Below are 13,996 nucleotides of genomic sequence, written 5' to 3'. Positions count from 1 at the left end.
TTTTAGTGATTTGCCTTTCCTAAAAAATTAAACTTGTTTTATCTGATTTTATTTGCACTATTATGCCTTTCCAAAGCTTTTAAGGCACAGTTTCATTGTGTTATTTCTGGATCCTAAAGACAGATGTTTGATTTGTGTTTCATTCTAGTTCCTTATTTGCCAGTCACAAAGACTCCATTATTTAAATTTGCATGCTTCATAAAAATATACATTTGTGTAAATTATACTTACAAAAGCTTAGTGTTTCCAGATATATCTTGTTAATCACAACACAAATTACAGGTTATAAGAAGATTACAGCAGAGAGGCAGGACTATCTCTTAGGAAGCTATGAGGGACAACAAATCCAATATACTTCTTCCCAAACTCTACTCCACAATTTTTATCTAAGTGAAAATCAGATAAAACAAACACTAAAGGGTAGTTTTTGTTTTGGATGAGTTTTGTCAGAAAGGGAATATATTCATTCATTCTTAAAATACTTATTGAACATCTGCTATGCCAGTCTCAAAGCTACGTCCGCATATGAAGCAAACCTGAGAAAAGTGGGAGACTCCTTGAGTACAGGAGGGAGAAAGCATGCAGGGTGATCCTGAGCTCTGCACTCTTTAGGTCCCACCTACTGGCTTATGGAGGTGTCCTTTTCTTTTCAAACTACCACGGCCCCTGAGTTACTACCTAGCCATCAAATGCACTTCCTGAGTCACTGGACATCACACACACTTCTGCAAAATGGTGGGGTGGGGGTATTCATTCTCATTTACCATTATCCTGATAGTGAGAAAAACCATTTTAATCTTCGTCATAGAAGAGAGAAATAGGGAATATGGCACAAGTGTGCTTGTTCTGCTCTTCTATAGCAGCAAAGTTATATATTTTGCACATGGAATAGCAGAAAATGTATATATTTTACAAATGGGAAAAAGGGTCAGGCTTATGGGCAGCACCTGTGGCTCAAGGAGTAGGGTGCTGGCCCCATATACCAGAGGTGGCAAATTCAAACCTGTCCCTGGCCAAAAACTGCAAAAAAAAAAAGGCCAGGCTTATATAACAAATAAAGACAGTGAGTTGATTAGGTGATTAGAAACAGACTAGCCAAAGCTGTGCAAATACATATCTGTGGGCCCCTGTGTGTTCAAGGCATTCCTCATGTAAAGAAGCAAATAATGGTGCTTTCTATCTGTGATAACAAGGAAATGCTGAAGTTTCCGTTCTCCTGCTATTTCATTGCACTTAGTTTTACCTAAAAATGAGTATCTTACATGATTTCATAAAAAGAAAATATAGCACATAGTAGACAAGATATACCATGAAAGACCTTCTCTCTGCCACACACTTAGAAATGCTAGAAAAAATATAAAAAATATCCCCCAGTTAAACACATAGGCAAACCTGGAAAAAGTAAAGGAAACCGAGAAAAAAATACAGGGAATCCTAAACCAGAATCACAAACTAGCACTTAAAGCATAGCTGAGTTCCACATTTGCTAATCTCGGTTACCTAGAGATCTGGCTCTTAAGAGTCCTTTGAGAGCCAGAAAATGAGATCAAAGGTTGGTCCTAAATTGAGCCAGAGACCGTGAAAGGACTACATGTTCTGTGAAAGAGAAGACAGAAAAAAACTAGTCACCTGAAAGATTGACAACAAGGAAAAACATCTATTTCAGCATAACCATGTCTATAATTTAAATTTACCTTACCTGTGTGGTCCAGGACCCCCCAAACCAAGAAAATAACAAAGCAGGCCTAAGTTGGAAGCACCCAGCTTGCCTGACAGAGCCAAACCAAATCTTCAAAGGGAGGCACCCTCAGCCTGGAGGATTCCACAGGTTAAACAACATGAGTACACAGAAATGCAAATAGACACATGTGAGTGCAAACTAAACCACTGTGGACAGTCTTATCCATTTCCAGGGAAAGAACATCCCTTCTTCAGTGTGTTAACATTGACTTAATTGCACTGGAGGAAACAAGATTCTAACTGATGCTCTGGAAGCTACTCAGGAAGGACAAGATGATCATTAAGTGTTCAGGAGAAAACAGAAACCAAGTAGGACCACAATTCTATTCAATTACAAGCTGGAGATTTAAAACCTGAGAGTGTTACTGCCTTCCAGGGAAGGCGGAGAGAATTGAGTTAGAGCAGCTGCCAGGAGGAAAAGAAGAATGGGAGTTAGTGACTATACTTAATAGAACAGCAGGACCACAATTATAATTAAAGGAGTCTTTAAAGCACATCATTTGAATAAACGCAGACAAAAATGGTAACTAACTTCAATTGCTATTTATATTCGTTTTGTGCTGATAACTGTGTTGGGTGCTCAGCAATCTGTTTCTAATTTCTGTGGTTACTATGTTTTGGGTTCACGCAAACCAGGAGCCAAAGTTATTTCTAGTCAGCAGAAAGTCAGAGGGGACAAGACCAGGATGGGTCCCTTGTCTGGATTGCAGAGTTTTAGACCACACTTACGGAGGGGTCACTGAGTCTACAAAGACAGAGGATGCTCCGCAGAGATAACAGAGGCAAGAAACCCAGGCAGAGAGAACAGACTGTAGATGCTTAGAGGGCCAGATTCAGAGTTCAAGGAAAGCAGGAGCAGACTCCAATCTTTCTCCAAACAGTGACACAAACCACTGCCTACTAGGTACATTCCACTGAAGAATTCACCAATGTCTAAGAGATTTTCTTGCTTCTAGAATACATCAAACAATGCCACCCTATGAACAAATGGCAAAAACTATATAATATAAATAGAATGCACTGTAAATAGCAAGCTTACCGTTTATTTCTTACACCACCACCACCATTAACAAGGTAGTTATATTGCCCCTTTTTTGCAGAAGACATAAATGTCAAATCCTAAAAATCATAATTTCTAATATTCTGTTCTTGTGGAGTCCATCTTGGATTTTAAACATATGAAAATACTGAATATCCTTTGTACACATTTGAAGTTGTGCTACCTTGGATTTACTTTGGCTGAAATAGGAATAGAGTGAACGTGCTCTAGAAGAGTATGCAGAGGGCAGTCAGAAAGACCTAGCCTTTGAAAGGAAAGAGCATTTCCAGCTACTCAGTGCAACACAAATGCCTATCAACCCATGAATGCATTAACAAATTGTGGTATATGTATAGCATGGAATACTCTTCACTTGTAAACAGATGGAGACTTTACATCTTTTATGTTTACCCAGATGGAGCTAGACACATTCTTCTTAGTAAAGTAGCTCAAGAATGGGGGAAAAAAGTATCCATGTACTCAATACTATTATGAAACCAATATATAAACACTTGCACACTCACATGAATTATAAAACACAAATATTGTCTAGCAAGGGGGAGAATTGAGGAGGAAGGGGAGTGATTGGTGGGAGGAGAAATCTCCTTCGTGGGATCTCGCCTAATATGCACAATACAAAGGTATATTTCAAAATAACTAAGAGTAAAAAAATAAAAAATAAAAAAAAAACTCAGAGTAAATTACAAATGTCTTACCACAAAAAATAAGTAAGTGAGGTGATGGCGATGTTAATCAGTTTGATTTAAGCATTCCACATTGTATATCAAATCACCACATTGTACCCGCAAATGTATACTGTTATGATTTTAATTGAAAATTAATGAAAAAATCCACGTGAAAAAAATAAAAGGAAGCACAACAATCCTGTTACCTGCCCTGACAGCTCTGAATCAGTCTGATCCACCTATGTTCCAATGACTACCTTGCTATGACTCCATTACCTGAACTTGTCCTACTGTTCTTTAGGGAAACCAAAAATACCTAGAGATCCGCCACCAGCATCTAGCCCGTGTCCTGGCATTCCTCCAGGACCACCTTCCACCTCCTCCTTCTGCTCACTCTGTTACTGTCCGTTCCGCAACTTCTTTACTGCTCAGTCTCTGTTGATGCCCAGTTTTCACCCCATAGGAAGATGCTCTCGTGTTTGACTTCTAAGCAGGCTTTGAAACTGGCACTCTTACAGAGTAAAAAGTAAAAGGCTCTTGCAGGTGAGGCCTTTCAGAATCTTCCTGCCAGCTCCCTGTACCCAACCATGAGAAAGGGGAAACATTCTTGATTCTCCCCAAAATGAATTACTTGGGCAAGAAAAGATTTGACTATTATGTTGCAGATTTTCTGGAGAGATCTGGCATTCCAAATGTCTTGAGGCAGGGAAGGAAATGGGACCCCTACCAAGCAGTGAAAGTCAGTGCTATCAGCAAAACGTGCCTCCTTCCCAACTAATGCAACCTTGTGCTTTACTCTCTCATCATTGCTACATCTACTCAGCTTCTGACTTTGTGGTTTGTTTTTCACCTCTTCCAGTTTCAAACCTTTATCTGTTAGGTTTGATAGATTCAATTTCTTTGGATTTGAACTTCAAAATTATTAAATGCAAATAAAGATAACCTTCTACCTTACTGGACTCCTAAATATTTTAAGCAGCGCTCCATCAACTGCTTCTGATCTCTTTTGCTATTTTATTCTAATATTTCTCTACTCCCGCCCTCTGTTTCTCTCTCTCTCCCTTCCTCTCTGTCTTAAACACACATACACACAGTTGGATTAGATACTGGACGAGGACCTTAATAATCTCACCATAGTCTGTGTTCTTTAGACCTCATTTTAAGCATTAATGTTCAATCCAGATTTTAGCAGGCATATTAGCAAACTGGAAAATGTTGGAGAGTTCAAAACTATCTTCAAGGACCGGTTGAAGGAACCAGAAAAAAATTTTACAAATAGAAAAGAGTCCTTTTTAGATTCTTCAACTGTTGTAAATGCCTAGAATTTGACTATTCCAAATAAATAAATTTGAACAGTTCGCAACAAGATGATAACGTGTTGTCTGCAGTAGTGCTTACTATTTGTACTCAATTCTCCGTCTTTTTAAAAAGGGATTGGAATGAATGTAAGCTGTAGCTGCTTTTTAAACTAGACAAAAATTATTTTAGAGAAAAGTTTTGAAGATTTCATGGAGCTACTACTTCTAATTATCTGATCATTTCAGACGGTCAGATAATGGGAGATAAAACCTCTTTATCAGCAATGCACTGGAATCCCACAGCACTACTTTCCATATTCAACAAAACCTCTCTTTGCATAGATGCTTGTGGGTAAAAACAGAACATTCGTACTGAGGCCAGAGTGCCATAGAAGGTAATTACAGAGACAGTAAAATCCTTTTATGCTGGGAAAAATAAAATGCTGGGTGTCTCATGAAATTTCAGAACCTGATTTCAAAAGGACTGTAATGAAGAGGAGATAAAATTTAGCATGGTGGGCTGCTCTACAGGATATATTTGTAAGTATGAGAAGCTATAAAATAGTTGATAAAAACGAGAATATTGGCTTGATGTAAACAACTAGAGGAGGCTGATTTCAGCAGGACCGCTGGGAGTGGGAGCAGGTTTCTTCTGAGGAAAAAACAAACTAGTAAATACAGCCTGGCCTGGGCTTTCTTTATGTAAACAAAATTTACAGTCACTCCCTATATGAAAAATATCTCCTCTAAATTGTGCAATTGAAAATAATACTTTTAAAATATGTTCTTTCATTTTATGTGTTTTTGGCGTCTACATGTATGCGTGTGTTTAAAGATACATTATCAAACCACATATCTTATAACTCTTTGTTTCAAAAATTATTCATTACCAAGTTATTAATTTCATCAGTTTATTGGTTGTGTTGACTTCAGGTTTAGATTGTGGCAAGATTTATTTTTGCAAGTTAATCTTGATTTGATGGAATTTTTTATTTCTTCATATTATGCCTGAGCACAGGCACATACAAATTACTTGCTTTTTAAAGGGCAAGAATTCTGTGCTCCATGGCAAACAAAATTTCACTAAAATGTTAACTCGCTTCAGATTTTTTTTAATTGTACATAGCATGCTACATCATACAGTAAAGAAACATATTTAAATATGGATATTATATATAAACAGAAAGAATATACTGTGTATCAGGGTAATAAAAATATTTAAATATGAGAAAATATTTGCTTTAAAAAATTCACATATTTTCATATCACTTTAAGATTTAATTTAAATGCTACAGGAAACTTGAATCTATTTCTGACATAATACATATCAAATTCAATTCCCCACTAATAAATGTATAATCACTTTAAGAATTAGATTTTATCAATAAGATATATCCTTTCCTTTAAATAATTATCAGGAGAAAACTTTGGAAGCAAAATCATTATGAAGACGTAAACTTATTCTAAATGCTCTATCCTTAGATTGTAAAAGTGCACACTAGTTTCACCAAGAATTTATTCAAAAATAAAAAGATAAGCAGATTGATATGCAATATTAAGATACATACAAAATATTTAAAGGAAAAACAATGGAAAAATACAAATAAAACAGGATAGGAATTTTTAGAATAACTCATGAAATTAACAAAATTCTAGATAAGGAGGTAATAGATCAAAAATGGGGATAATCATAATTTAGCATTTATGAAGTGGAAAAATTATTTACTAAAAACTTAAGCCAGAGTATTTATAGAAATCTTTGCAAAATATGCATTTTCCAGGAAACACAATAATCTTTTTGTTTTGTTTTGTTATTATTTTATTTTTAGGTTAGTGGAATGTTTCCACATATTATACCACCAACATAAGAAAAAAAAATTATTGTTGATTTGAAGCTTGGTGAGTTTACCCACAATTTAAATCAGTTCTACATTATATCCATTTAGGCCATTCTTTCACAGGAAACTCTTCTTTTTTTGCCAAAATAGAATTGTAATTCTTTGAATAGTTGAGGTTGATTTTTATCTTTACCAGTAATGACTGCTTTCACTCTAATTTGAAGGGTATAATTTAACTAAAGATATCCTTAGTTAGATTTAACTAATAAAATAAATTTTTTATCAATAGGATGTTTTAAACAAATTATTACCCTAAAGAACTATACTTTTTTTAAAAAAAAAATGGAATTTACTCTCTTGGTAATTACTAAAAATATTTCTTGGAAGTTCTCAATTATAAATGTGAGAGGGTTGCATTGTGTCACTTTATATTTTGAGGTAGTTAAACTGCAGACTGAGATGTATTCTTTAAAGATAAATATTGTTGAATGCAGGATTGCAAATAATTCTTTTTAAACCACTAGTAATTTTGCAAATTCTTTGTCCTCAGAGTGTGGATTACATTTGCTCATTTGGTCAGATGAAATTTCAAAGGCCGTCTTTTCTCTTCTCATTTTAGAGGTATGGGTATTTAACTTCTCCTTTGTGTGCCTTTCATCTCTCAAAATTACTTTGAAATATTTTGTCCTTTTCTTTCTCCACATTTTTCTTCTTATTTAAGCCTTGCACGTTTCCTTACTATCATTTTAGCAGTATTTGGTTGAAAATGGTAATAAATTCGGCTGATGAATCTGACCTCTTTTCCCAAACCTGGGTATTAAAAATTTGTTGTCAATTCACCTCTTTGTTTTATTGTGGACAGTAGTATGAGGACATAGGGGGATATTTTGTGATTTTTTTCCAGCCAAGTAGTGATGCATGGTGATTGTAAATCCCCCAGGAATCAGCAGGAAAAAGCAGAGACAAGTGAGTGAATATTCAATCCCAGAAATTGGAGACGGCTGGCTGCAGGGCACCAGGCAGTGGGCAATGGCACAGGAGAAGAACTCCAGTCAGTGGAACAGCATCCAATTTCTGAAGGGACTAGAAAACCAGAGAGCTTCCTAACACACAACTTTTTTGTAGTCCATTTATTCTATGCATGATACATCTTGGGCAGAATTCTATCACTAAATATTTTCTGCAATTTAATTATCAATGCTTTTATGACATATTCTATCTGTACTCCATAATTTAATAATTATCTGTGAGTGTTTGGCTTAGAATACTAAACAACAAATAAACAACTGCTTACTTAGAATTATCAAATAATATTGGAAAAAAACATGTTAGGCACATTTTAGGCTAGTAGGAGTAGATAAGTCAGAAATATAAACACATTAATAATGTATTTTGTACAGATATATTTCTATTTTCCTCTTTTTTCAATGTCTGTCAACTGCATAGCTTGGACCAGAGAACCTCCCTCTGAATCAGTCACATAGGTGAGCACAGGGTTGATACTAGTCCAAAAGAGACTTTGCTGGAATTAGAAAAAGGCAGGCTTTCCATCACACGGATAAAGCCCCACTTGGGGTTCTAAATCTTGGCAAGGGAAGACTGGATGGATATCAGCCTCTTGGCTCCCTTTAGACCATGCATCTCCATGGAGAGGACAACCTACATAATTCCACCTAAGCAGAAGCTCTGGCTGGGCTGGCCTCTAGTCCCTTTACCTGTAGCTCACAAGCATGTCTCAGCTCTCTAGCCAAACAAATCCCAACCACTCAGTACGATACACACACCCAGATATCTCTGAATCCCCATTACAGACCCAACTCATTCTGAAGCTGGGACCCAGCCACTAATATAATGTATGAACAATATAAATATAGGAACATAGGAGAACAAAAATGAAGAGAAGGATTTACAGAGACTTGTATATATGTTTAAGAACAGATAAGGTTAACAGGGAAAACTTCTGAGATCCGAATTGAAATGTAAAAAGAGGAAGAAACGTAGGCGGACAGAACGTGTTTCCTGTACAAACAAAAGAGTTTAGGAACTATTTTTTGAGTGACAGTGCGAGAGGCTGAAGGAAGATCAGATAAACTGGAACAGAAGGTTTTTGCATACATGCATTTTTTTCTAATTTTGACAGTTCTGTTTTAGAAAAACAGAAAATGAGAATCAGAGGCTTCATTAATATGCCTAAGGTCACACAGCTAATAATCTCAAGAACATGTCTGGCTTCAGAGCCCAGAATTATTTGAACATACTCTTTCACCGCTCAGGAGCTGTGAGAATCCCCTAACCTCTAGTGCCTCTGGAGATTACTTTACCTTCACTACTCTCCTAACCTCAGTGAGTGTTGCGTACTAAAGACTGTTCTGCTTTTACCAAGCAATTCCATTAAGTTATAAAATATGATAACATATAAATAGACATACATTTGGGTTTGAAAGTCTGCATGCACAGCTGCAGTAGATTAAGAGAGAAGACAGTGGGGTAAAAATCTGTTAAAGGTAGACAATAGGGAAGAGGCCATGTCCCAGTCAAAGGCAAGGCTGACAAATTATACTAACAGAGAAGACATATGAAGGAAGTCTTCACCATCTTCCTACTTAGATAACCAGAGTCTTTGGGTAACCGCATTTTATAAGTGATCACAGAGATGAGGAATCTTAAAACTTGAACTGTATTAATGTAATTCAAGGTCCAACTATACACAGGATCAGTATAGAGAGCTCTTCAATTTCTTAGTCTCAATTATTTCATTGCTAATTATCATTGGTCAGATTTACCTATCTAGAAGAAGGGTTTTATTTTCATCACACATCTATTTAAAGACTGAAATGAATTGCTACTACCAACAAGAGTCCAACATCTTTAGTCCTGCATTTAAAATCATCTAAAATCTAACTGCACAAATATATCACTATAATAAATTTTCCTTTTTGCTTAAGCTACTCTCAACATATTTTTGCAATCAAAAGAATCCTAATTAATGAATTAGCATATTCCCCTTCCATCTTGTTCCTTCCTATAGTTCTATTTAACTTCCTTGCTCCTTGGTCCTCCTCACTAACAGTAGAGACCCATACAGAAAAGAAAGTCTACCAAGACCATGCCCCCTAGAGGTTCCTACCTTCAAACCTGCCAATGAACTTGAATCTGTACTTGTACTTTTCCCACTCTTTTCAGTTACAAGGGAACAGTGACTCCTTATAGTTCTACTTTTCCAATGTTCCAGCCACTACATTGTCAATTCTAGCCCCTTCTTCTTTTTCAGGAACCTAAAATTATAGACTTTCCCTCTTTCTCCTGTGTCTTCAACCACTGTCTAAGGCCAACTTCAGGGTGTGCCACTGATGTTGTAGACTTTATGGTAGTGATGCCCTCTAGAGATATGCCAGAAGCCCAGAATAGTCAAATGACAAGAGTGCTGCCTCTCTGTGTCTATCCTACCTTTCTGTCAATCACTTTCACAAAAGAAAGGAAGAGAAAAAGGAAGGAAGGGAGGAAGGGAGGAAGGGAGGGAGGGAGGGAGGGAGGGAGAGATGGAAGGAGAGGGGAGGGATTAATAATAGCTCTGTGCAAATAATACTCCATTTGTTCTAGGCTTCATTTCCTCTGTTTTCCTCCTTTTTGTTTCTGTCCTCCCTGCTGTACTGAAACCACTGTCACCAAGGTCATCGATGACCTTCTTGTTAAGAAATCTGACAACATTTTTCAGTTCTTCTCTTTGTTCATCTCTTCCCACCTTAATTCAATATTGGCTGCTCTCCTTTTTTGATGAACTCATTCCTTAATGCACAGTGGCTTATGTTTCTAATCCCAGCAATTTGGGAGGCTGAGGCATGAGTATCACTTGAGGCCAGGAGTTCAAGACCAGCCTGGGCAACAGAACAAACCCCCCATCTCTTGAAAAAATGGGAAAAAAACAAATTCATTCTTTGCTTTCCATCGGTCTGCTTTTCTCAGTTCACATTCTCCTCCTGGACCATCTCATCATTTTTATTTATTTAACTTCAGTTTTTTCTCCACCTTTATCTTGAAATCATGCTTTTCCTAACCTTGTTTTCTTTCTTCCTCTCACCTTCTCTATCCAATGCATCAACAAGTTCTGATAATTTCTCCTCCAAAATGTCTGAAATACCTCTCCTTTCTTCCCTCCTTCGCTGCTGCTACCTGCCTAATCAGTCCTCACCTGAACTCCTGCAGCTGCTTCCTACCTGGTCTTCCTTGTTTCAGTCCTGCCACACAATCATCATTCTACTCACAAAACCAGTTTCAAATGTTAGCGTGTCTATTCTGAATTTTAAAACCTTTAATGATTTTCCAACTCCTTCCTATGAAATGCACACTTGATATGGCCTAACATGCATGACTTCTGCCTAACCTTAAAACGTCTCTTCCTACCACTTTCTTCCTACAATGAACATTTTTTAATCTCTTCACTGTCTAGCGTTTTTCTCCCAGCTTTCTCTCTGCCACATTGTAGGTTCATGTGGTAATGAAATTCCTTCTACGTTCTCAAGTCACCTTTGCTCCAGCTGGTCCCTCCTTGCACATCTTGCTGGTTCCAGCTTAGATGTTACTTGATGGCACTGCCTTCACTAACCACCCTCCAGCCTGGTTAGGTTCTCCTCCTGTGTGTACTTATGACCCTTGCACTTCCTGTATCAATGTCTCCATCAAGTATATTTCAATGGCCTTTCATCAAGGACAGGAAGAGGAGAAACAAGATCTAGGTAGATTATAGGCAGGCAGAACCTGACTCATAATAAGTGCTCAACAAATATTTTGAATGAATTGATAAAGATGATATAAAAATTCACTGTTTATCCTAAATTCACTGGATATAAGTGCGTAGATACAAGAGCTGTCTGGAAAGTATCTAGCTATGTAATATGAAAAAAATATTAACAATGGCTAGATACTTTCTGGACAGACCTCGTATGTTTAGCAAACTATTTCTAGACTTCATTATAAAGTGCGGACATTTAAGGATTCTTAGCAAATTTGTGAGTAGTTTTCTCAAAGTTCTGAGTTAAAAACACTTTATGACATAAATTATTATGTAAAGGTGCCTGGGCTGAGTGAACTTTCTCTAAATATTAAGTTCAAAGCTATAATGACCAGACTAGATAAAATCAGATAAGCAACAGCCCTCGGAGAATTCACTCTTAAGGAGGTTTATTTTTCATTTGGGTATTTACACTTCGGCTAATTGCAAAGAGGCAAATTCTTATCCAAAATATTAAGAGAGCTTTCTGAAAATAAAAACTGTCCCAAAAAGGAAGTGTTGGGATTTGGTGAATTCACAGTCAGTGGGCTATAAATGAAAAGACCTGTTTCATATATATATATAGATAGATATTTTTTTTTTTTTTTTTTTTTTTACTCTGTCACCTTGGCTAGAGTGCTATGGCATCAGCCTATCTCATAGCAACCTCAAACTCTTGCGCTTAAGAAATCCTTTTGCCTCAGAGCCCTAAGTACTGGGAGCATAGGCGTGCACCAGCCAGTTTTTCTGTTTTTTTAGTAGAGATGGGGTCTCATTCTTGCTCAGCTTTGTGTCAAACTGAGCTCAGGCAATCCCCCTGCCTCAGGCTCCTAGAGTGCTAGGATTATAGGTGTGAGCCACCACACCTGGCAGGAATTGGTATTTTTGAAACCTCATAATTAGATGAGTTTTGAAGTCACTTGCAAATCTAAGCACCTTTGTTGGTGCAAATCTAGGCACCTTTGAGTCATAATTAGACCAGATGAGTTCTAAAGTCACTTGCAAATCTAAGCACCTTGGTTCCTATAAAATATGTATGAGAGATGAGTCATTTTATTTCCCTTTCCACCATACTCTTACTAGTGATTTCATTTTATTAACTTCAAGAACCCATCCTTATTTTTTCATAATCTATAATTTTATATGTTCTTTAAAAATGTATTCTAACATATAATTATTTTAAATGACTAAATTATTATACAGATACATTCTTCATGTCTTCAGAAAAATGAGCAGGCGAAATTGTTGGATTTGTAAAATGTGCAGAGATGAATCTAAGAGGCTGCCTTCAAAGTAAGTGGAATTTAAATTCTATAGCCATTTTAAACCATATTCACCACATGATGAATAGGTATATACTTATTCAACTGCTACCCTCATACATTTTCCTCAGAAAGTGAAATTTATCGCTTCTCGGCCTTTTGGCTAAGATCAAGTGCAGAAAGTGAAATTTGCATTTGCACATGAGTAATTCCACCAGAAGGGCGGTCAGGTATGACACTAAGATTCTATTTTCATATTCATGGTTTACACTTGAGCATTCAACAAGTTAAATGTTTTTAAAGAGTCCATTATGAAGAGTCTTCCTTCTTTTTATATTGTTTAGTTTAAAATGAGATTCTTTCATTTAAAGTATTTTCACAGTTCAAACCCTCCATCTACAAGTAACAGAAAGCTTCATCCCTAGATGAGGAGGTGAGACTGGAGGAGGAATCCAATGGTTACTGAGATTCCAAGCCTCTTCAACAGTTTGCCATTTTGCCAAATGTAACATTTGGATGAGAATACTGGCTGAATTGAAATGGAAAATATAATGCCTGAGCAGGGTAACAATACATTCTAATGGGTTTTACTCACCTCAAAGAATTCCCAGGTTGGGGTCCCTGTTAGGTTAACCACAGTTGCCTAACCTAGTCCACATCAAGACCTCAGTTCTGGCCATATCTTCCCACATGGTCAGAGCCCCAGGCATGTGTGTCCCTCCACTGAAGTACTGAAATGTTCAAAGATGCTCACAAGCCACTGTGTGACAGGGGAGGAGGCTGCACTAGTGGGCAAAGGAAACAGTAAGACCTAAAGCTCCACATTTAAATGACCAGCTGAGGCTGCTCCACTGCACAGGTGCATCTAAAGAAAAGGGTCTAACAGGCTAAAGAGGGGACAGATTTCCTTTTCCTCTGTCAATTTCCATAGGTGTCACTGTCAGAGCTTCCATGTCTTGATAGCTACCTTGTAGACCTACCCTACAGGAAGGGGGAGCCCAAAAAGAAGAGAATTTACATTCATAGAAGGCTACCAGATCATAGTTATTTAATAAGTGCTTTGCATTTGTGATCTAATTTATGTTTCATGATAACTCTGTGAAATAGACATTCTTTTCCTCATTTTATACATGATAAAACTGGGATTTTGAGATTTTAAATAAGAACAACACTGGGATTAGAACCTAAGATGATCAGACTCCAAACGCGTTTTGTTCCTTTGTCTTTATGGACTTCTCAAAATGCTTCCCTATCTATTTGGTATCTGTATCCACTGCTGGTCTGCCAAGAGGAAAGGCAGGGGCACAAAACTGGAGAACTGGGGTCAGGAAATCTGGTGGATCAAATCTCATGGGTCAAATGTGT

At 37.0% G+C, this 13,996-nt stretch overlaps 1 protein-coding gene across 1 annotated transcript in view; it reads left to right on the top strand.

The window, feature by feature from the left end:
• Positions 1-5,143: 5,143 nt before the first annotated feature.
• RGS13 (regulator of G protein signaling 13) overlaps positions 5,144-13,996 on the top strand; it is a 30,804-nt gene continuing 21,951 nt past the window's right edge. Inside the window, exons 1-4 of the mRNA XM_053606759.1 lie at positions 5,144-5,303; positions 6,593-6,662; positions 7,152-7,222; positions 12,594-12,662. Coding sequence (XP_053462734.1) covers positions 12,598-12,662 — 65 coding nt within the window. The 5' untranslated portion in view covers positions 5,144-5,303; positions 6,593-6,662; positions 7,152-7,222; positions 12,594-12,597. The remainder of the gene's footprint in view (positions 5,304-6,592; positions 6,663-7,151; positions 7,223-12,593; positions 12,663-13,996) is intronic.

This window comes from Nycticebus coucang, chromosome 10, assembly GCF_027406575.1.
Source record: "Nycticebus coucang isolate mNycCou1 chromosome 10, mNycCou1.pri, whole genome shotgun sequence".
Lineage (NCBI taxonomy): Eukaryota > Metazoa > Chordata > Mammalia > Primates > Lorisidae > Nycticebus > Nycticebus coucang.
Note: the sequence above shows the minus strand (reverse complement) of the source record. Positions and strands in the feature narration are given on the sequence as shown.